At 34.4% G+C, this 25,794-nt stretch overlaps 1 protein-coding gene across 6 annotated transcripts in view; it reads right to left on the reverse strand.

Annotated features, from left to right (window-relative positions):
* Positions 1-25,794, reverse strand: part of STXBP5 (syntaxin binding protein 5) — a 163,679-nt gene that overhangs the window by 114,417 nt on the left and 23,468 nt on the right. For all 6 annotated transcript variants that reach the window (XM_060114516.1, XM_060114511.1, XM_060114510.1 and 3 more), the window contains exons 3-5: positions 24,203-24,284; positions 20,641-20,741; positions 797-931 (exon numbers count right to left, since the gene is read on the reverse strand). In XM_060114516.1, coding sequence (XP_059970499.1) covers positions 797-931; positions 20,641-20,741; positions 24,203-24,284 — 318 coding nt within the window. The remainder of the gene's footprint in view (positions 1-796; positions 932-20,640; positions 20,742-24,202; positions 24,285-25,794) is intronic.

Below are 25,794 nucleotides of genomic sequence, written 5' to 3' on the forward strand. Positions count from 1 at the left end.
TACAGCTGCAACAACACATTACTTAGGAGATATGCCACAAATTTATCCTTATGTCAAATTCTGTGGAATGCAACAATATGGAACTATTTGTTTATAAACAAGAAGAAATGTTGAAAATGAACCTTGCCAATATCCTTAAATTCTGATTTTTCTGTCTAAATAATATAAGAAAAAAATTAGAGAAAGAGATAAGATTCTACAACAGTGAAAAGTTAGCACTAAAGATCCTTAGGGCCCTATAGCACAACCCAGTTTTTGTTGTCATTACTGTTAAATAAAAGCAATCATTAACATAACAAAACTAAGGAAAATTAACTGTCAAATTAATTGTGCAATGTTATACTATAAACATTTACATTATATTTGGTAATTACTAAAACACAGCAAGTAGTGGTTTAGATCAGTGTTTTCTAAACATTGGTGGCAACTTGTTAGTGGGTCATGAAATCAATTTAGTGGGGCATGACCAAGCATTTGAAAGAAAAATAATTAGATGATAAATGAACAGAAAAAAATCTGGAATGTTTTTCACCTAATAAGAATAATGGTTTTATTAAACTTGTGCTATAGCTTATATATGTGTGAACACATTTATATATAATACGTATATGTATCTATGTAGATATATGTAAAGCATTTAAAGTTTCAAACTGCCAATGGGGCAATACTTGCAAAAGGTTGATAAATCTGTATTTAATATTAAAAATTTAATTCTATACTTACTAATTAGCTATTATATAATATTATCATATATGGTACTGATAGTTTCAGATATGGAATATTTGTTCAAACTCACAGTTCAATGGCTTTATTCCACATAATGACGTAGCCTGAGAGTGTGAACGACTCCACATTGACAATATGTATATTACCTCGTTCAGTGCCCACATAGAGCCACTTACTCTGGAAAGGCAGATGGCAAAACGTAATCCTGCAGGAGAAAATATATCCAAAAAGGAAATCAGAAAAATATCTGGTAAACTTTATTAACTGTATTAGAGGGTTAATAATGACATATACAATTTAGGAAAAGCAAAAAAGATACAACTATCAGTTTTATCAATTCATTGTAGTTAATATTCAATTATGCTAATTCAACTTTAATGTCAAATATAAGTCTTTACAGTAAATAGACAGCATAACCTGATAGAAAGAAGATGAGTTTTGACATTAGTATGTGTTTCAAATCTGGCTATGTTATCCACTGTGTTACTTCAGACATATGACAAATATAACCTTTAAAGCCACAAAGTGAGTCTAACACATCACCCCTAGGTACTACCGTATTTCTCAGAAGTTATTAACCACACGAATCCATCTCGGTACCTGTGCTGACTACTCCCTCTACGCAAAATGCTCCTCCTCCTCATGTTCTTCTTCTGTTCAAGATTTAGTTAAAATGTCACCTTCACTCAAATTGATACCCCAACACTTTTGTATCTCTATCAGGCTTGCCTTGTAAGAGAGTCTACCTTCCTCACTAACTTGTAAGCCTTTGGAAGGGCTAAGATCCTCTGTACTTAGGCTTAGACGATGATACTGGAATATGCTCAAAACTATCTCCTTCTAAGTCCTGATGATATAAAAGTCCTTCACTGACACATAATAATAATTTACATGCATGTATTAAACTTTATAATCATTCCAACAATTTCTAACGTTTTCTATATAAGCTCAGATAACAAGGTTAAGAATGGAAAATACCTTGTCCTTTTTGTAGAACTTATTTTTAGTAAAAACAAATAAATAAAGATAGTATGTTATGAAACCATATAATGCTCATTTTTTTCAGACTACCTATTGTATCTCTCAAAATATACTATTTAAAATTTTAATGGAATAGCCCTTTCAATAATACACAATGATGATAATCACTGCTGAACCCTCAAACTGACAGTAGTCATTAGGCAAGATACAGCATACAGAACATTTGCTATTCCCATTAACATAATTTCATTACAGAGAATTTTCAAGATGAAAACACTTCAAATAAATACATGCAACTCATGGTCTCACTATTTCCTAGAGTTAATGTTCATTTAGATAATTACTTAATGTTCATCATCTATATTTTTTGTTGAGTGTTTTATATGATAGCATGTCATCTTTCCAAAGGGTTTATGTAAATTTAACAAAGCAAAGAAATGACTACTAAATCAAAAAAAATCTTATAGTACCTTATTACTTCACAAGGCAGTAAGTCCACAGTACCTTTATGAAAACTTTAGGGCCATATAGGTTTCAGAATGCAGAATTTTCCACATTTTACAAAGGTACCTAATAAGTATTTATATATTACCTAATATGGTGGTAGCATCTTGTAAACACACTGATTATTTCTGAGGTATAATTTTTGGCAGTTTCTTTTACTTGAGATATAATTGTCCTACAACTTTAGTTTCAGTCGTACAACATAATTCAACATATGTATGTATTACGTAATGATCACCACAATAAGTCAAGTTAACATCCATAGCCACAGGTATAGTAAGAATTTTTTTCTTCCTGTGACGAGGACATTTAAGATCTACTCTCTTAGCAAAGTTCAAATACATAACACAGTGTTATTACCTATAGTCACTAGCGGTTTCTTAAAAAGTTACACCTACCATATGATCCACCTATCCCATTCCTAGGTATTTACCCAAAAGAAGGAAAGTATATGTCTACACAAGACCTGTACACAAATGTTCACAGCAGCTTTGCAACAGACCCAAACTGGAAATAACCCAAATGTCCTTCACCAGATAAATGGATGAAAAAATTGTGTTATATACTTAGAATATTATTCAGTAGTAAATAAGAACATGCATACAACATACAACATGCAACACCAATGAATCTCAAAATCCTTAAGATGAGCAAAAGCCAGACAAAAAAGACATATTTTATCGTTCCACATACAATTTATATGCCAATAGAAAATGCAAACTAAGCTATTGTAACAGAAAGCAAATCAATGGTTGCCTGGATTGTGAGGGTAGAGGCCAGTAACAGAAGAGGGGAGAGACTACCACAAGGAAACATTTTGGGGTGATGGGTAGGTTCATTATCTTGATTGACAGTTTGGTGACAGTTTCATGAGTGTATATATGTGTCAAAACTTATCAAATGGCTTATTACTTTAAATATGTGCAGTTTATTATATGTCAATTATACCTAAATTAAGCTATTTAAAAATTTTTTGTTTTCAGAGATTTGTGGCTTTAGGAATTATGAAAAATAAGATTGTGACTCTGATTAATACACAGGCACAAGCTCTGGAGTTAAACTGCCTGGATTTAATTTGAGCTCTGTCACTCACTAGAATGTGGCCTTCGGTAAACCATTCAGTCTCTCAGAGCCTCAGTTTCTAAGTGGTAAAGCACATCTACCTTAGTGTTCACCTGAGGATCAAATAAGACAAAGCATGGTAGATGCTTAACATGGGGCCTGACACAGGTAAGTGCTCAATAAATGTTAGCTAATTATTATAAAAAACTAAGTGATACTCTATCAATTAGAAGTTATAGGGCAAATTTTAATGACATCAAGAAAATAAGGTACAATAATAGCATGCCAGATACAAAATGAACAATTCAATAAATATCATAAAAACAACTATTTCTGGTACTTCCCCTGTGGTCCAGTGGTTAAGAATCTGCCTTCTAATGCAAGGGACAAAGGTTTGATCCCTGATCAGGGAACTAGCTCCCACATGCGTGTTGCAACTAAGAGTTTCAGTGCCACAACTAAGGAGCTGGTGAGCTGCAACTAAGGAGCCTGCCTGCCACAACTAAGACTCAGAGCAACCAAATAAATAAATATTAAAACAAACAAACAAACAAAACCCAAATATTTCATTTGAAATGTGCCTTAAACTAAAACATGAATATAGCTCAAATATTCTGAACATTCAAAAATAATTTCAAAATAAATAAGTCAAAATAATGACAGTTTGATTTAAAAAAATCAGAAATATCCAACTTCCTGATCTGTTCTGCTATTTTGCAATTTCCCATTATTCTTCAAAAAACAGTAGTTATTGGCTTAATACAATTACATGATCCATCTTTGATTTTAATACTAACAAAATTATTTAAATAATGTGTTTACAAAGTTTGAACTTATCTCCTTAAGGGCAGACATTTTGGATATATCATACAATATTTTCTGTTCCTAGCACAGCAATACCATACTGCAGCTGTTTCTCAAATATTTAAAGAAATGAAGAATAAATTCTTTACTGTTCAGAAAAAAATCTAGAACTTTTCCTTAGGCTCACTTTTTCAATATAAGCTGCCATAGTAAGATTTTTTTCCCCAGTCAACTATAAAACCAACTTACATTGCTGGGAAATTTTAAGCAACTTTATGTTTTAATCTTTATCCTATTTGATATTTAACATTTTAAGGAGGAACTTAAACTGTTTACTTACTGATCTGACATGAAGACTTTAATACTGTCCCTAGAATGAGTCTTGTACACTTAAAAAAAAAAAAACAATCATAGGAGTGTATTTGTACAATGCACTACCAAATTTAAAAATTACTCTGTTCCATTATTACCATCATTATTTGAGTCAACTGAGAAGGGGGAAAGTCAAATAGTTTTTATCACAATTAACTTGATAATTTATTAACTAGCAAATTTTAATGGGTAATAAACAGATTGGATTAGGAATAGTGAGAAAAATAAAATTCAATGTTGCAATCAAATAAAATGATACCATGCCAGTGATTTAGGGAAAGGCCAATAAGAAAATGTGGTCCCCCAAAACATATTACTAAAAGAGCAAGTCAATCAACATGCCTTACCAAGAACTGCAAGATTCTAAATTTGGGGCAATTTAATCAGTCAGTTACCAAAACATATAACTGGTGGTTAACACAAACTAGACTTTACTTATTATAATTAAGAGTGTCTTTTCAATCTGTTATATAAACATGACCTTATTTCCTTGTTTACAAAATAAGAATCTTAGCCTCCTCTGTTGAAAATTAAGAGAATATATAACTAAGTAAGCTTTTATGTAATAATTAAATTGATGAAACTATTATACTAATTGATTCTTTAAAAGGAATAACATATTAGCATACTTAAAACTATATACACATATTAAAAACTATATACATATATTATGTACATGTCTGATATGTACACATATACATACACATATATATAGAGAGATTTGTTGTTATTTAATGAATCTAAGAAAGTGATCCATGATAGAAATCTAATATTTTTCAGTAAAAGTAGTCATGAAACAAATGGCACTGAATAGCCAATTCATAAGGAGTTCAGATCAAAAGATGTGAAAAATACTGAAAATAAATAGAAAGTTTCAACAGTGAACCAAATATCACATATGGCAAAATACTACATTGATGGCCCCAAAAGATCTCATCTCCCTCCCTGTATCCTCTTGCTTGTATAGTCCTCCCCTCCACTTAGGCTAGGACTGACCACATGCCTTGCATTGGGCAACGGAACATTAGCTGTTGTGCCAGAACCAGAAATCTGAAAAACACTTGCACATTGGGGATTCTCTCTTCCTTACGCTTTTGGAACCCAGATGTCATGTGATGAAGCCCAGAATAACATTTTGGAGACACTGGCCCAACCCATAGATGGCAACGACCACTAGACATGTGTTAGGCAAGCTAGATCATCCAAGCCACCTCAGCAACCAGATGAGCATGGTACATAGGTGACTACAGGGGAAGACCATTCCTGCTGAGCCCAACCCAAGTTGCTGATCCACAGAATTATAAGCAAACAAAATAACTGCTATTTTAGTCTCTTAAATTTTGGGATGTTTTGATATGCAGCAATAGCTAATTGATCTATTACATAATATAATCCACTCAACTAAAATTTTTAGTTGAAAATGAAGACAAGCTATAAAAACATACAGGAAAACAAATTCTTATAGTTTTAGAATTAGGTTAAGAAGACCGCAGGAAAACTTTTTAGGAATGCAAGTGCATGTATCATGAAGCTAAAACATTACCTTAGATTAAAAACAAATTCATGGACTCTCCTGGTGGCACAGTGGTTAAGAATCCGCCTGCCAATGCAGGGGACACGGGTTTGATCCTTGGTCCAAGGAGATCCCACATGCCGTGGAGCGACTAAGCCCATGAGCCACAACTACTGAAGCCCGCGTGCCTAGAGCCCGTGCTTCACAACAAGAGAAGCTACCGCAATAAGAAGTCCACACACTGAAATGAAGAGTAGCCCCTGCTCACCACAACTAGAGAAAGCCCGCGTGCAGCAACGAAGACCCAACGCAGCCAAAAATAAATACATAAATAAATAAATTAAAAAACAAACAAAAACAAACAAAAAAACAAATTCATGACTATTGTTTTTCATGCACTTTTATTATAAAGATTAATTTTTATTTTAATGTGATAAAGATCATAATAAATGACAGTGACTTCAGTTTTTACTGACACCAGGAGATCAAGTTAATTTAAGCTTATGTGCTGACATTATTAAAGCAAAAGGTTATACCAAAAATAATTTATAATACATATAGTTGAGAGCACATGGAAAACATTAAAACTCAGTGAACACTAATAAGGTTATATAAGAATGGCATATTAAATTGAGACTGATAAGGTACTTTAAAATGGACAAGTTAAGCCAAAAAAAGGGGGTGACTGAAACCAATATAACAGAAATATACAGATGATAAAGTTGCATTCCCTCAGTGTGTCACTAAATGGAGCTGCATTCTGAATCTCTATACTGGACTTAGACACAGATATACTTATCCTACTCAAAGTGTTACTGGGAACACAATAATTTTTATACTTGCTTGAGGGACTTTAAAAAATGTATAACATGCTAAGTTTTAGGGAGTGATACATATATCCTATTCACTATCCTTAGCAGCAGTTTTTCAAATACTATGTAGTCAACAAGCTCCATATTAGGAAGATTTACTATTACCAATTTTCTTTAGCAAAAGAACATGCACAGCCTCCTATGTTGAAATTAATCATCCATAAGCAAGGGCATAATACACAGATGATTACAACTTTACAGTTTAATCCACAGAAAGAAATATGAACCAATAAGCTCTTCTACGTGCCTATACCACCATTTGATCAGCCCGACATGACAGGATATATGTCATCACTTTTATAGCCTCAGCAAAATCACACTATCTTTCACCTAATAAGTACTCAATAAATATTTGTTAAATGGACAAATGAACTATAAAAATTTGTGAGGATTTATTATGTTAATTAACAATCAGATATTCTTTTTTTTAAACATCTTTATTAGAGTATAATTGCTTTACAATGTTGTGTTAGTTTCACAAAAAAGTGAATCAGCTATATGTATATATATATCTCCATATCCCATCCCTCTTGCATCTCCCTCCCTCCCATCCTCCCTATCCCACCCCTCTAAGTGGTCACAAAGCACCAGGCTGATCTCCCTGAGCGATGCAGCTGCTTCCCACTAGCTATCTATTTTACATTTGGTAGTGTATATATGTCATTGCTACACTCTCATTTCATCCCAGCTTACCCTTCCCCCCTCCCCTTGCCCTCAAGTCCATTCTCTATGTCCAATCAGATATTTTTGACTTATTCCTTTCTCTATCCTCATGGCCTGGCCCTAATTTAAACCATTATCACAGATGGTTAAATCAATTCCAAGCTGCCCTAAGAGTTATCTTTCAAATCCAAGAGAGGTCACACACACCATTATCTGACTTGAGACTCTAATGGTTTCCTACCTTCTACCATAATGCTTCTGAAGCAATATTTAGTGACATACTGTGGTACAAATGTCTGAGAGAGGGGGTCATAGATGTAAAGTGTGCTGGATTTGGTCAACTGATATTCAGCAGCCTCTCCCATATCCTCCTACATGCCTTCTTTTACTGCAGATGCTAGAAAGCTAAAACCTACATTTACCAGACACTCCTACAACTGGAATTCTAGATGAAATTAAGTTTCTACTAACTGAATGAGCTTAAGATTTATAAGCAGAAGTGAGGCAGAGACCATCTTCCTGCTGATGTTTAAGCTGACAAGAATGTCCATGAAAACCCGAGAGGTAAGAGGCGCTAAGAGATAGCAGTGGGGACCAGATACAGCATTCCCAGATCTACTCCTCAGATGCACATGGTGAGACGCAGTTGTACGGCAGGAATATTAAGTTATAAAACTCAATAGTTCTAGCACACTTCCAAACATTTTATAAACAGCTATATCCTCGAATTAAATCCCTTTATGCTAAAAACATCTACAGTGCTTTCTGTTTCTGTGTTGAACCCTGACTAATACAGCAAAGAAATGTACCTTATCTGCTACTTATCTATGATAGTTTATAGTAACCAAAAAAATACCCACTTATAATGTATCTTGATCAGACATTATTCATTTAATGATTTAAAGTTGGAAAAAGGTTAAGAATAACTTTCTTATAATTGCATAAAACGTTTTTCAAGAAGTAGACCTTGTCCTTGTTTCCAAAATTATCCTATCATTGTTAGACACCTAACAATGTCTAACAAGATACAGTTCCCAAAACACGTGAGACTGCTTTATGACTTAGTACATCTGAACATAATGGAAATTCCCTTTCCCCTTTGTCAGTGTAGGAAATTACTACTAACTCTATAAATCTGTTCATATAGGCTCCTTTGTAATGCTTTATCTAAAATTCCCCAAACATGGTGATATGTCCCTTTTCTGGTTAATCTTTAAAATTTCATAAGAAAATTTCACTACATTTATATTATATCACGTTTTCCATTGCATTGTAATTAGACATTTCATCTACCTTAGACGATTATAACTTCCATGTCTTTCCGGAATTGATGACAGTATTTGCATGAACCAGAATCTTAATCAATTGTTTATCAAGTGAATTAATGCAAAAGAAAATAAAAAAGCAAATATTAGATATTTTTCTTAAATTAATTGTACCTTATACTGTTATTAGATGAAAATTTAAGTTTGCATTAATGAACATGGAAATATATTAAAACAGCAGTCAGCTGAAAGCAATTTATAAATCTGTTCAAAGGATTTCCTTTTTATTTGTAGTCCCACGTATCTTTTCTGATAAACTGTCACAGCTACTTTAGAAAAACCTTCATCACATCTATAACACAGCAGTACAATGTAATAAATATTTCAAAAAATAAGCTTCAGAGATTTTTGAAGGTCATTTTACATTTGTATTGATTTACTATATGCTTTATCAATTACATCTCAATTTTTACAAAACATTTAAGAACTTTTGGAAAAATGCCAAATAAATCATGGTATTAACCTTCCTTGTGAAATGAGACCTTATTGTAACATCATCAATGGCTATCAAAAAAACTGAGTATCAGTAAGTAAAACAGTAAATATCAAATAGGAAAACAGTATATGTCAACTACAGAAATAATAAATAACATCTGAAAAAAAACCCAAACTGTTCCTTGTTGTATAGGGAGTTTCTTAAAGTTCTGTTTTTAATGATATTATCTTGAGGAATGAAGATGAGAGTGTTTTTATATAACAAATGCTATGATAAACAAAAGCAATCTGGTACTCATCAACAACTGTTAACTATACTTTTTTTCCATTTCTATATTAGATTGCTCTTTACTGTTTGGATAGGTAAACTCTATATACCTTCCAGTCTATGGCTTGATTATTAAAGAAGTTTCTCTGTGTGTGTGTGTGTGTGTGTGTATATATATATATATATATATATATATATATATATATATACATACACACATATATATACACACACATAAATATTACCCTATTTGTACATTTATGCAAACTTACTATCACAGTCATTTTTTATTAGTTTTTATTATGTTTGTCTCCTTTAAAATTTACTCTTTCCATAAGTCATATTAATAGCCTGGAACAACATATTCTTCCATATTTTTTCTCCATGTTCATTAAATACACATAAGCTAACATAAATTTGGGGTGGGGAGGGAGTCACTGTTTTTAAAAAGAGTACTATACAAATTATTCTGAATCTTGTGTTCTTATGCATCAGCACCTGGTGGATGGGGTTTGTCTTTTAACTTTATGGTAAGTGTGTTTGTTGTACAGAACTTTTAATCATTTCCTTTTTAGCTTGGGGTTTTTTTGTATGCTATTTAAGCACACCTGGCTCAGGTCTTACAGATACTCCCTGTGTCACTTTCTTTCAAGTTTTATTTTTTCTGTGTTCATTTCGCATTTAAGTCTTTAACTGGCTTGCAATTTATTTTACTTATAAGGTAGGGACCACTTTTCCTTATTTAGATAAGAGTTGTCACAGCATCTTTTGTTTATTGCATCCTTTTTTGTTTGTAATGCCACCTCTGTCATATATCAAGTGTGTGTGATCTCTCTCTTCATATACGTGTTTCTGGAGTCCATTTACTGTGTTTTCATTCATTTCTCTTTCTCTTGTAATTACTGTACCATTTTAATTTCTATACCTTTATAATAATTTTTGGTATTTAATAAAATAGGCCCCATCATTTTTCTTTTTCAAAACTGTCCTGGTTGCTCTGAGCCTTTCTTTTTTCCAAATGAATTTTAGATCAGCTTATTTCCAAATGAATTTTAGATCAGCTTAATAAGTCCAATGAACAATGGTGTTAAAATTTAGATTGAAATACTACTGAATTTATAGATTTGGAGAGGAGTGACATTTTAAAACTTGAGTATTCCTTCCTTTGAAGCTCTCCATTTGTTTAAATCTTCCTTTATTCCTTCAATAAAGTTTTAGTATTTTTCCACACAGATCGTATACATTTTTGCTAGTGTTATTTCTAGGAACACTGTAACCTTTGTTGCATGATCTTCTGTGCTTTTTTTCCCTTTTCCTTCCATTTACTTTCAAACTTTGTGTAGTTATGCTTTATGTATATCTTTTATAAACAGTTTAATAGATGTACTTTGTTGTTTTTTAATCCAATCTCAAAATCTTAGATGATTTTAGTATATTTACAATGATTTTCATTACTGACATAGTTGAACTAAGCCTTTAACCTTATTTAAACATCTTTTTTCTTTCTATCATTTTATCTCTTTTCCTGACCCTTATTTATTTTCTTCATTTCCTTCTCTAATTTTTTTTTTTTGCAGTACGCGGGCCTCTCACTGCTGTGGCCTCTCCCGTTGCGGAGCACAGGCTCCAGACGCGCAGGCTCAGTGGCCATGGCTCGCGGGCCCAGCCACTCCGCAGCATGTGGGATCTTCCCGGACCAGGGCACGAACCCGTGTCCCCTGCATTGGCAGGCGGACTCTCAACCACTGCACCACTAGGGAAGCCCTCTAATGGTTTTAATATTATATATTTTCCATCTTAGCAGTTACTCTTACACTTCTAAGACACATCTAACTTTACAGCTTCCTAACAAAGTCTGAAAGAATGAGTATTGCGGGGGGCTTAGTGTCAGATAAATGTTATATTTTTTGAGTTCTTTCATAGCTGACAATGTTAGAATATAGCTCAAAAAGGTATTTCTAATTTTATTGGTTATGTCAGAAGTTAGACCTTTCAACCTAAAGATATTTTAGCTCCACAAAACTTTCTTCACTTATGCCTCTGATCACTACTTCTCTCCCCATTGTTCTGTTTTCTCCTGTCTTCTCCTCCCAAAAGATCCCTACAATTCTTGGGCTGAAATCTCCATCCTCTGCCTTTATCTTATCACTGTCTCTATCATATTCACCCCATTGCCCTAAAGTATTTTTATTTTTAAGCAAATTACAATAAATAAATTTTAACTTTAAGTTAGACTGAAGAGAAGGATAGATAAAAATCAACAAATTAGGTATCAATAAGAGGTAAGAATAAAATTAATAAATCCACAAACTACTTCATTTGGAAGACAGTGAAATAGAACAACTTCTGATAAATCATATTAGAAATATGTTAATACAAAGTGAGAAAGGGAATATAGAAAATACAAAAGTAAATTTAAGCACACAAGAATACAGTGGGATACAAGCTTCTCATCTTAATGAAATTCATCATACTCTGAATCATGAAATTTTTTCAAGAAAGAGGAAAACAAAAAGGATCAATAACCATAAATGAAACTGAACATATTTAAAGTATATACAAAAAAAATTTCTAGCCCTTAAAAGTTTAAGTATACTCTGAAAATATTCAGAAAATAAATAATTCCTCTATTAATTTCTCTGACCTAGAACAGGAAGGAAGGGAGGGAGGAAAGAAAGACAGACAGAAAGGTTACTCAATTCTTTAATATGAGGGAAGGATGCCCTGATACCAAAATTGGAATATAACTTTTTCCTGTTATTGTCAACCTCACGAACAGAAGTAAAAACCTTGAAGAATATACTGACAATCATATTTAACAATATAAAATAAATTTCAACTTTATTCAAAAAATTTCACAGGCATACAAGAATGCTTAGTGTTAGGAAATCTATTAATGTCATAGATTAAATCAATATGGAAAAGGGAAGTGAAAAATCACATGATAATCTAAAAAGATGTTATAAAGGCATTCAATTAAAATTTAACTTCCATAATTGACCACCAACTCGTAGGGGGAAAAATTCTATCTTAAATCTACATCCTATATTATGCTTAACAGTAAAACCGTAGAAGCAGTATTATTAAAATTATTACAAAGAAAAAGATACTTGCTATCAACAATATCATTGAACACTGTTCTGGAAATTCTTGCTAATACAGTAAGGCAGGAAAATGAAAAATAAAATTTTCACTTTCATTTTGAAAATCCCTGCCAAGTTATTACAGATGGAAGTCTGCTGTACCTCACAGGCATGCTGGTTTAGGAAAAAGAAATACACTGCTCAAAGATCTATTCTCCTATCTCACTCTTTTTACAAAAAAAGAAAAAATTTAAAAGCTCTGCTACGAGCCAAAGACAAAATAGCACTCCAAGGGTAATCAAACATCCTAGCCAGTTTTGGATTAGTGAGAGGAATAAAGATTATATATAAAGTTAGCTTGGAGCAAATACTCTTGTTGTTTTTTCTGTTTGAAGACCCTCCCTCTTAGAACCTATCTCCCAGGTAATTAACACAGTCTGTGGAGGATCATGCCTTCTAGAAAAAAAGAGATTCCCCGCTGTTTCTGCAATGGCAATGTGGTACCCATCAAACATTTTTTATTGAGCATTTACTAGACGTCAGGCATCGAGACTGCTGCTGCTGAGAATAAAATAAGGAAAATACTTACAATTTATTTTTTAATCGAGAAGATACTCAAGAAACCAAGGCAATAAGAGTAAGAATGGTATATGCTATTTTAGGGAAAGAACACCATACTATGGGGTAATACAAAACCTAGTCTTGGGAATTTACAGAAAAACCTGTAAAGGAAATGACAAGACTTCAAAGATGAACAGGCATTAGCTAGCCATGAAAAGAGAATCCTAAGTGTCTTTTGAGCAGGGAGGTCAGCTCATACAAATAAGCAGGAGAGAGGATAGTTCATTAAAAAACTGAAAAGTCAGGGTGTCTGGACTACAATCATAAAGAGAGGGAGAAATATAGTGAAATAAAATTATGGTGATTAAAAAGAAGAGTCACAGATCTTGCAAGATCTTTTAGGGAATGCTAAATATTTAAGTTTCAACTTCATTTTGAAGGCAGTGAAAAGTACAGTGGACATTGGTTGTTTATCTACCTACCATGCACTCTTCAGTCCACTTCCTCCTAATATTAGTTAGATGTTCATTAGAGTGCCCGTATCTTACCCAAGTAACCCATATATTGATACTTTGGGAGACACTTAAACCATACTGACTTCCAGAGATAAGCCAAACCAAGCAGGGCAATTCCATGTACTTGCTGCCATTTTAAGTCAGATAATACAAGTCTAAAACCAATTAGATACATTCCCTCTATGAAGGTCACCTGATTTGGGATCTCAATTACATCTGCAAAATCCCTCCACAGCAGTACCTTGATTAGAATTGAATACTTAGGAGAAGATGTGTATTTACCAGGGGGTAGGAATCTTGGGGACCATCTTAGAATTCTGCTTCTAATAGTCTTCCCTTTACCCTCCAAAGATTCAATCCCTCCATTCACCCATCTCAATATTCCCAAAGTCTCAACCAATCACAACAGTAATTCAAGTCCAAAATCTCAGCTCAAAAATCCCAAATCTCATCATCTAAATTTGTGCAGATGAGGGTCCTGCATGTTACCATTCAGTATAGATAGATCTTGGGCAAAATTCCACTCCATCCGTGGACCTATGAAACTGAAGAGACAGATTATCTGCCCCCAACACTCCAAGCATTCAATGGTTGGACAGGTGTAGGATAACAACTGTAGAAATTCCTGTTCAAAATGAAAAAAAGTGGAAGGTAAAAAGGACTCCATAACAGTTTTGAAATCCAGGTGGGCAAATGTTGGATTTGTCTTCATTAGCTTCAAGGCCTGGGTATAAGCCTCTGTGGCTCTCAGTTCTGCCCTGTTAATCATCCTTTTTCATGAAAGACAGCAACTGTTTACAGCTGAGTACTTTTATGGGCCTGATTCCGGATACAGCCTCCTTTCACATTGTACTCTGTTTCTTTAAGTCCCAGCTGGCAATGTTTCTGCTGTACAACTTTCTCAAGAAACTTGTGGGTCTTGAACACATTTCACTGGGTCTTCTGCATTAGCAAAAGTCACACCCACACATCTTTTGGAGATAACACTTTCTCTATCTAGGCTGCTGCTGAGAGGCCTGAGGGATGATACTCAAACTTCCTACAGGCTATTTGGTTGAGAAGATCTGTAGGGCATTCTCAATATCTTAAAAGAGCCTTTTATGTGATTAAATACTTTGACCTTTTGGTCTATAGAAGATTTTTAGTGAAAAGTTGTTCAGCCACACCCTCTTGTTTTTCCCTATGCCACACTTTCAGAAGCAATCTCCCTTTTGCCATATAGATCAGGGTAAGAATTTCCCAAATCATCAAGTCCTGGTTCATTTAATGATTCTTCCATCAATTTATTTCTCTCCTCTTGCATTTTACTATAAAGCAGCAAGAAAAAGTCAGATTATACCTCCAAGCCTTTCCTTGGAAATCTCCTCAGCTAAATATACAAGTTAACACTTAAACACTGTGCAAGAGACACTTCTTTTAAGCTTCCTGCCACTATATAACAAGGAACTTCCTCCAATTTCCAAAATCATGTTCCTCTCTTCCTTCTGAGCTCTCTCTGGCAGCAGCCTCCAAGTCCAGAGTCCTGCAAACAGCCTGTCAAAACAATTTAGGCTTCTCTATCATGTTTCCTCTGCTCACTGCCCAATTCCAAAGTGATTTCTACATCTTTAGGTATTTGTTACAGGTATCTCCTCCTTCCATATCTTTTTATACCTGAGTACATTATAAAGCCCTTGTGCAACTAGGCCAGTCTCTTTGACTGTCTCTAATTCCCTTGTCAGGATTTCTTAGTTATTAATTTACTCTAGGAAGTTATCCAACATTTCCTGATTTTCACAGTCTCAAGGCCATCAAATCAAAGCAGTTTTTTCTCTGAACCCTGAGAATGTTTGTTTCCCTTTTAAATTTTGTCTCAGTATGTGGTTCTCTACACTTAAAATTCCCAAGGTGACTCATCATTTCCATATCAACAAGCAACTCTTTTTGTGGATTAGAATTAGTCTGGAGTAGTAGACCCCTCTGCCTGCCTTCCTAACAAGCCTGGATATCATCCCATTCCTTTGTTCCAGTCCTGAATTTCCTCTCACCAAATCGTTCTCATTTCTAATGCTTGTATACTTTTCATTAACCTGCTTTCAGAGAAAAACATTTTGCCATTACCACAAAAACTGTAATTCTAGGTGTAGAATCTGTTCCAAGATTATGATTTTTTTCTTGTTAAATACATGAATTAATTAATTCAAAATCTTTGGAAGACCTGTGTAGACTTTTTGAGGGCCGATATCTAGCTAAATTCTCTTTTACAGCTATGCCCTGTTCTTGTGCAGACTAAGCAAATTGTAAGCCTCATAAACATGCAAAACACAGTATTTAGGTAGTATCATAATAAGAATATAATGAGACAAATTAGTTTTTGTTTCTACATTATTTTATTTATGCTACTAAGAAAATCTGATGCTACGGCAGCAGTCAGTTCCTTAAGTACCTTATAAGCACCAACTCTCCCAACTGCTGTGTTATCGGGATGGATTACTCCTTTTATGTTTTTCTTTTTCCCCTTTAGAGGACTTTGGACATTGATGCTCCATTGATAATTGTTAAGATGAAATTTTGATTATTAATGGATTATTAATCCATATAATACTGTGTTTTCCTAACCATTAGTTTAGAATGCATGCATGCTTATTTTATTCCCTAAACCAATAGTTGTATCTATCATCAAATGAAAAAGCTTAAGTCAGAGTAAATAAACTGTATATCAGAGTGTTAGAATAAAAGAAAACATACTTTTAAAAGAAATGTATTGGTTTCAATATACAGACTCAGCAACTTAGGGGTCTAATATATTTATGGAGAAAAGATTCTATCCTCTGAAATTTCACTTAGGGAATAGTGAGTCCTAAATAGGAAAGCCCAGATATATAGTTTATTCTTAAAAACTATTATGCAAAAATTTAACATGGATAAGAATATTGGTCATGCTAATTCAAGGTGATGAAGAAAGATGAGCTGACAGTTGTAGTTGCTTATAAACCCACAACTTCCTCCAATTAAACTTCCTTTAAAGGAAAAAAAAACATAGAAGCTAAATGGAACATATTCTGATAAGGCAACTGCCAGATAGAGTTTTACTTGTCAAATTCACAGCTTCTACCAAAACCAACACACAAAGCAGTGAAGTAACGTCTAAGTTCATGTAGTTAAACCAAGACTTGAGACCCCAAATTTCTATATTTTTTTCTTAAAAACCATAAAAGTGAAATTCTGTCAAAATATCCACATCACATGGTTGCATAACAGTGTGAACACTACTGAACTGTGCACTTAAAAATGGTTAAGAGAGTAAACTTTGTTATGTATATTATAGCACAATTTTTTTAAAACCAGAAAAAATCTACATTATGAAAAAATACAGTTTAAATCATTACAATTTCTATTTATGTTAATTTCTACTAAAATAAGAGAATTTAACTAGTTATTAAAATAAGACAATATTACAATAAAAACTTTGAATTATTTAACAATTGTTCAGAATGTAATAAAACTGGCTTATAAAATTTTCATATTTCTCCTCCCTTTCCTAGTTTCGGAAATAAAAATGCAAATAGCATAAAAATGAAATAGAGTAACTTAACTATTAAGTTAGCCCAAATCCATGTGAAATGAGGGGAAAACTAACTAGGCTATTGCTTATTGTACTTCAATGTCAACAATAAAAATAAGCTGTGTGGTAGTTATTACAAGTATTCATAAATATTCTAGCTCTCTTTCTTCTTGGTTAGATGAGTAAAACTAGGGATGGCCATGTGACTTGCTCTGGGCCAAGAAATGAGAGTGGAAGAGATAGTATCACTTCCAGGCAGAAGCTTTAAGAGCCAAAACATGCTTCACCATATTCTTTTTCTCTCTGCTACAGTGACTGGTAATATTGTAAAGACTGGCTGTTCCTCAGCCAAGATTCTGGAATAAAACTGATAACGAAAAGGAAGAGAGTTCCAGCAAATCCACAAAGAACATACAGCATAAGTAAAAATAAACTGTTGCTCTTTTAAGTCTTTCAGATTTTGAGTATTTTGTTACCACAGCGTAACACCAGACTATCGTGATACAGATATAAAAACTGAATGCAAGGCAGTTGTGTAAAGAAAAGAATTGATTTCTACAAATGAGAGAGATGGAAGGATGGGCAGGAAGTGACAGGCTTCTATTCCTCCCCTGCCTGGGGCAGCTGCTCCAACAGAAGGCTTCCATCAGAGTATTGATTACAGGGCATTAGGAAAAGTCATGAATGACAGAGAGCTCAGGGTGAGGGACAGAATAAGCCTTGCCACCATAGGCAGGTTGCTAGAGCTGGGGGAAAGCCTCTACTATGCCTTCCCCTCCCAACCTTTAACCAGGTGCCGAGGAAAAGTAGGCTCCTCCCGAATGCCACCTCTCTCCTTCTTGCCGTTTGAGGAAATCTGAACTTTAGTCTTGAGAGAACATAACAAGGTTCATCCATGAGGCATCAGGCCCATTTCTTAGCATGCAAGTACAAAAGCTGCCATACAAGTTTGTAGCCATCCTAGAGGATTTCATCCAAAGAAGATATTCAAGGACCAAGTTACTCACGCTACAGTTTCTTGTTTCTTGTTGTCCTAATAAAGGCCGAGGAGAAGCTCAACTTTGAACAGAATCAACTAGTTTCTGCTGGTGAGGTGGGTAAAGTGTATTACAGAACGCAAAACTGGGAACTCCATCAGTTCATTTCATTTGTAACTTTTAGGATCACCTCATACAATTGTACAGGCTGTGCCCTGAATAACAGCACCCAACCAAGGAGGGGAGTGGTGGACTCTGAAGCTGCATCCACCAAGAAGGGCTACTTTTTTGTATTTCACACAAAGATGCCTTCTGTCTGTCAAGATATGTGCCTACAGGTACCTCAGAGACTAGCTTACTGTTCCTTATCCACATTTATCAGAATTTCTTGGAGACCATCCTTAGAGGAGACTTACCATGTACCAGACAATCATGGGACTCTGACTGCTCTGGAACTCCTTGAGGTATGGTCCTTCTGGAAGATTACCATGATAACCTGCAGTGTATGTTTGTGAACTTGGACCACATATTGCCACATTCCTGTGTCTCAATGAGGAATATGGGCATGCCACCGGAGAATGAGTTATCAGAAATATTCTTCTACTAGAATTCTACATCCTGGAAGAAACCCTTCAGTGGATGGTGGTTTAAGAGAACTTCTACAGCACTACACCAATCAAATGACACCACTTTGATGTGCCAGAGCACAGGTTTTCTTAACTTTGACACTATTGATATTTTGGACCAGATAATTCTTTGTTATGGGATGGGGAGCTGTCTTGCGATTTGTAACATATTTGACAGTAGCCCTGGTTTTATCTTCTAGATGCCATTAGCACTGCTCGCCCACCCCCAACTGTATAAAAAATGTCTCCAGACATTGTCAAATGCCCTCTGGTGGGTAAAAATGCACCAGGTTCACAACAACTCTGCTAGATCTACACCTCCCTTTCCAGTATGAGACTGACAGCAAGAAGATATGTACTGGGACTAAGATGCCCACCACTATTTCCACCAGCCCTATGGCATTTGAGGCTGATGGAGGGCTCCCCTTGAGACTCCACTGGCAAACAGACAAAGAAACCCTGCCCAGCAAGTTGAGATAGCCTTACTCCCATCAGGCAGAAAAGAATGAACCTTGACTTTTTGCTTGCTTTTCCTCCCCTATCTCATCCCTCCCTCCTTCCATTAACCCCTCCTTCTACTTCTCCTAGAAGTAGAACCATGATTCCAAGCCACTTAGATGATTTATCTTCCCAGACAAGATGTAGCCCAATAGCTACTTTGCTACTGACCCCCTGCCAGCTCTGGCCTGGCATACAATGTAGACATGCCCTGGCGTTGGCCAGAAGAGTCTGGATTGCTATATTCCCAGCAGCCTCTTTAGCTTGCCTACTTTGGAAAGCCACTGTGGGCAGAAGCCCAGGCTCACAAACAGACTGATCAGTTTATACAACCTGAATGGATGATATTTATCAAAACAGAGACATGGCCTGATCCTTGGACATGGATTGGGCAGTCTAATGCCTGCCTTCCCACAGGCATGGCCTGACACTAACTCCACTGCATTTAGATACTAGCTAGACCCAGATTTCTTAACCTTAACACACACCAAAAATATATCTCATAAGCAATGGGGGAGGGGGGACTATATTCCTTAGTTCATGCCAAAATAAGTTCCATATGAATCAAAGTTGAAGCATAAAAATGCAGCTATAAGAGCACTATAAAAAGTATGGGAGAACGTTTAATAAAATTGGAGTGAAAATGGCCTTTCCAATCAAAGCACAAAACTCAGGTCATGTGAGAGATTTCTTTGGTCAAGTCGTTCCACGTCTACAAATTTATCTTACAGATATACTTGCGTAAGTGGACAAAGAAATATATGTAACATCACAAAGCATAATGAACAGCAGACTGAAAATGATATGTGTCCATTTATATCAAATCCAGTCCTGGATATATCAAATGTCCAGTCAATTGATGAAGTCTGACTGAATAAAATATGGCATTTCGATACAATGAAATATCGTGCAGTTATGAAAATGACTAAAGAAGATTTAAATATACCAATATGAAACGACCTATCAGATATATTGCTAAGTGAACACAAGTTACAGAAAGAATATGTAATGCCTTCCCTTTTATGCAAATAAAATAGCTATACAGAGAGATTTTTGCTTATGTATACAGACTGTATTTCTAGAAGGACACAAAAGAAATTTATGTGGGTACCTCTGAAGAGGAAGGTGGGTCTGGAAAGGAAGGAAACTTGCTTTTTATCATATATGCTTTGAAGTTTTTGAATTAGTTTTTAGATTGTACATAAAATCCATCACAAGAAAATGAAATTAAAGAATAAAATTCAAAGGAAAATTTCAAAAATGAATAGCAAATAACATATATATATATAAAATAACTGAGAAAATTCTTACCTTTCTCTGCAAAATTTAAGTGAATGTAGTATGGCAGGTCTCTTTTGACGTAAATTCCATAAATGTAAGGTGTCATCAGCCAAGGCACTCACAAGAGCTCCCTTAAAAATAAAGTGTAATATATTTTATATAGAATACATTTACAGACATTAATGCTACTAAAGACCTACCAAAACAATCTTCCCAAATTTCAAAACTCTCTGCCAATAGATTTAGTTCTGAGAAACATTTGCCTCACCCAAATTCTAAACAGCAGATGTAAAAGAGTGTATTATGTGTATATGTATGTATAAAAATGTTTCAACTTCAACAATTTAAAGTATAATTTAATACCTTATAAACTAAAAGTGTACTAGGATCTAGTTGGATATAGTTATAGTTGATAACTAGCTATGTAAAATTAGAAGTCAGACTATAAGTTACTTGGTCCCTATAGTTCATCCTTCCTTGACTATATGATATGAAGTAACCTTCCCATTTTATTTGGCTTAAGACAAATCCTTATGAATGTACTCTGCTTGGATCATAATTCTACTACTAGAATGATATGAAAAACAAAAATTGCATTCAGCACTGTATAATTTCAATGTCCAAAGGGCTGAAAAATCTGACTAATTTAGAAAGTGAAAACAGCTGATACTATTAAATACTATTAAGTCTGGAGAAGAAAACCTTTGGCAGTATGTGAGAATCATGCAAGGGGCTCAGTCTCACCCCAGACCTGACAAATCAGAAATTTCAGAGCAAGGACCATTGCAGGTGTATTTTTTAAAATCTCCAGAGGTGATTCTGATGTGTGAATAGGATTAAGAATCTATAGGCTAAGGCTGATTTATTAAGACATATGAATGTTTTTCCTGAAAAGAGGAAGATACTCCTCATCTACACTGAGAGAATAAGGCAAAAGATGCAACACGAAGAACTTTCATTTCAAAAAAGATTTGCAATTCCAGTCCTTTAGGTTATTATGAGAAATCTTAAAATTTCCCTGTTTTAAGTAGGAGAGTTTCTCATTTATCTAAGAGAACTAAAATAGCTCTGAAGACAAGATTTACATTAAATGATCTCTCCAAGTGCTTTCCAATTTGAAATTCTATGAGGGCTACTCTACTGTGTAACTCCTATTGCTACAGCATGACTATTGGAAAACAGAAATACAGGAAGCCCACATACTCTTCCTTTCACTAGAAAGCATCCTCTTATCTCTATCACTTTGAAGCAGAGAAACTAAAAGGATTCAGAGTATCAAAGATTTGTACTTTTCAGGGCTTCCCTGGTGGTGCAGTGGTTGAGAGTCCGCCTGCGGATGCAGGGGACACGGGTTCATGCCCTGGTCCGGGAGGATCCCACATGCCGCGGAGCGGCTGGGCCTGTGAGCCATGGCCGCTGAGCCTGCACGTCCGGAGCCTGTGCTCCTCAACGGGAGAGGCCACAACAGTGAGAGGCCCGCGTACCGCAAAAAGAAAAAAAAAGATTTGTACTTTTCATTCTTACTTCCACCAGTTTCAGACCAGGTCATCTTCTTTCTCAAGCTGTTTGCCCCATCTTTGTATTTCAGGGAAGAAGAGAAGATGTGGAAGCAAAATGGCAATCACAGCTGACTGCCTACGGTGGCTCACCTACCTACATGTGGCTTTCCCAAACTGAAAGCAAACAGCTACTCCCAATTGTCAGATTCCCATAGCCATCACCATGTAAATATTCATATCCTGCTAAGCATTTTTTAAAACTGTCATTTTTAAGTACTTTAAAATGTAACATTTAAGCATGTAAAATAACAGTCATATCACAGAACTTTATGATAAATTCTATAGAAAAGCAGCTTGTGTTATGAATAATGAGAGCATCAACTAGTTAAGATTTCTAAAATTTAGGCGTATAATTAATCTATTTGCAATGTGTTATTTACATTGGCTCATACTGCTTAAAAAAAAAATCTCAACACAAGTGTAAAGATGGAGAATAGGGTAGTGGTTGTCAGTGGTTGCCAAATAAAATTTGATGGGATTTAATAAAATTATAGCCCTCTTTATACAAAGTCACATTCAAACGAACAGACTATTTCTATATTCTATTAGTACATGCCCTATGGTTCTTCTTTTTTTTTTTTATATTGTGTATGATTTATATGGAGGAAGATACAGAATAGGGACTGAGAGCAGGAGGGGGCGCAATTAATTATAAAGGGGTAGCCTGAGGGCATGCCTTCACGGTGATGGGACTGATCTGTAGTCTTGTTCCTGCTGGTCATTACACGAAATGTATGCAGGGAATAAAACTGCATGAAACTATACACACATACACACAATGAGTGCATGTAGAAACTGGTGGTGAAATGTAAATAAGGTCTGTAGTCTAGTTAAAGAGTATTGTAGTGATGTCTTTCTCTTGGTTTAATATTTTACTATTGTTACATAAAATGTTACTATTGGGGAAAGTGGGGGAAGGGTACATAGGACCTCTCTATTCTGAAACTAATTGCCAGTCTAATTATTTCATAATAAATTTTTTTTAAAAAATAGGAAAAATAATCTCACATATGAATTCAACAACTTTCTACACTGTGATATTTTTATGTGTATTTTAACATTTTACGATGCCTATTATTCAGCCCTACGCAGAATACTGAAGTTTTTAAACACTTCCTCTGACCCTGAAAAACCTACATGATTGCATATCATTTGGATCATAGTTTTACTAAAATTTTGATATTACCCTCTTTAACTCTTTACATCAATACTGCCTCTCTTAAATCCTCTGATATGAAGAAAAGATTTATCAAAAGCCGAAAGTATCAACTATTTTTTTTCTCTCATATACATCTAGAAATTTATTCCATGAAACCCAAGGACTTAGGGGCAGAAAGAATGCCCACAAACTATCCTCACATCTAAGTACAGCAGAATCTTTTCTAGAGTATTTTTTCTTCTAGATTTTCTAGCTTCTAGCTTTTTTCCTTCTAGCTTCTCCTTCCTGTCACTACTTGCAGTAAACATCTCCTGTCAGAGCTGCTCATACTTTTTTAAAACATGCAAACACACTGTTTACTCTGCTAATAAAATGATGTATCTCTAGCTCCTTCCAAACTTTACACTCTATCAGAAAGAAAGGCATCAATTATTTCAACCAGTAAGTGACACAACAAGAACTTTGGACGATAACCAGTTTCTAATGGATTTTGGTTTCCTGGATGTATTTCAAAACAACCCACTGGAGAAATACAATTTGTTATTTATAATAAGGTCAATCTCTGAAAAAAATTTAATGTAGATTTTTATGTTATATAACTTTCAATATTCTTGAAATAAAATTTAAATGCAGTGCACTGTACCAAAAAGATCTACCTTATGCCATTCTATTTTCAACACTGTTTTGAGAAACATCTTACATTATTTATGTAACTGTCTGTGATGATGCCTTAAAGTGAATTACTATTAGCTCTGACCTACAAGAAATTCATTTTTGTTCAAATATTTAAATATAATTGCATGCAAGAATTCTGAAAGATGGGATGTGGCCCTATTTCATACATAAGCAGATGGGATTAAAGCAATTCACTAACCTCATTAATCAGGAACTGGAGCTGGATTACTGCAGCTCCACTGTCATGCTGGCAATAACATTCTACTCCTGGACGACCAAAACTGTCATTAATTTCATTAAGGAGTTTATGGTATGTGTGAGCTTTTTTATAGCAATTGATAAGTTATATAATAGACTCAAATATTTCAATGACCTGATACAGGCTATTTACTAAGGTTGAGATTTAGAGTTAGGTGATTACACAGCAATCTAATCAGCTAGTCCCTGTTGATAATCAGAATTTTCAGAGATTTCAGGTTTAACAGAAATAAGACAACTGTCCCTTCTATTAAAAAAACAATTAAAAATAGCAATATACAAAACCAAGCTACATATATGTATTATACTTTACTCTGGCCCAAGTCTTTTTCTTTCCCTTAAAGTAAAAAGAAGAGAAAAGGGAGTTGATCTGTAGCGCTTCCAATTTTGCTGAAGTCAAGAAACAAATCTGAAAAGTAGACAAATGTCATTTTAGAATATTGCTTTTAGGTACAATCTTCTTACTGGCATCTTTCATTCCTGTAGTGTCATTTTTAAACAGTGTAAGCTAAAAATATAATGAAGAACCACATAACTATGTTTGTAATTGTGGCAGGTTATATCACCAATGAATGTATCAATCTTTTACAATACGCTTGAACACAGATTAATATGTAAATATCCATTAATTTGCATATAACAGGAAACACAGCATTTTCTATATCTTAAGCATTATAGTAAACTTTTCATATATATTAATTCATTTAATCCTCACAACCATGAAGAATATGTAATTTCCCCCATATAAACAGATAAGAAAACTGAGGCACAGAGAAATTAACTGGTCCCAAGTCATACAACTAGAAAGTATAGCAGAAATTGAATTTGAATATGCATTCTAGCTCCAGAGTCTATACTCTTAATTGGTAAGTTATGCTGAGTAAAAAAACAAAAACAAAAAACTCCAAACACTTACAGAACTTACTACATGCCAGGTATTGTTGTACACTTTTTACCTTCATAAACTTGAGATAAGTTAGCCATTTTAACACACTGCTACATTAATATTTTCACCAGTTAATATTAATTGAAAATAAAAAGTTAAATCTAAAAATAAAATTTGATGGGATTTAATAAAATTATAGCCCTCTTTATACAAAGTCACATTCAAACGAACAGACTATTTCTATATTCTATTAGTACATGCCCTATGGTTCTTCTTTTTTTTTTTATATTGTGTATGATTTATATGGAGGAAGATACAGTAAGTTCTAGAAAGACAAAGAAAAATCATGAAAAACATATTACATAATGAAAAATACATACATAGATATTAATGAAAACTGGGGTATGTGGCAAGTATCAAAGCATAATGAATTTACTAACAAACGACATTCTGTACCATACATGCAATATTATGAAAGTGAGTTTTGCCCACTCTATTTTAGTGAATACTATTAACCAAAAAACACGATAGAAGGTGATTTTAAATGAATTCCTAGCCAATACACACAGACAGAGAAGATATATCAGTAAAAATGCATAACAAGCAACAAAATGCAATAAATGTGAATGTATAGGTAGCCACAATAT

The sequence above is a fragment of the Mesoplodon densirostris genome, chromosome 12 (assembly GCF_025265405.1).
Source record: "Mesoplodon densirostris isolate mMesDen1 chromosome 12, mMesDen1 primary haplotype, whole genome shotgun sequence".
Lineage (NCBI taxonomy): Eukaryota > Metazoa > Chordata > Mammalia > Artiodactyla > Ziphiidae > Mesoplodon > Mesoplodon densirostris.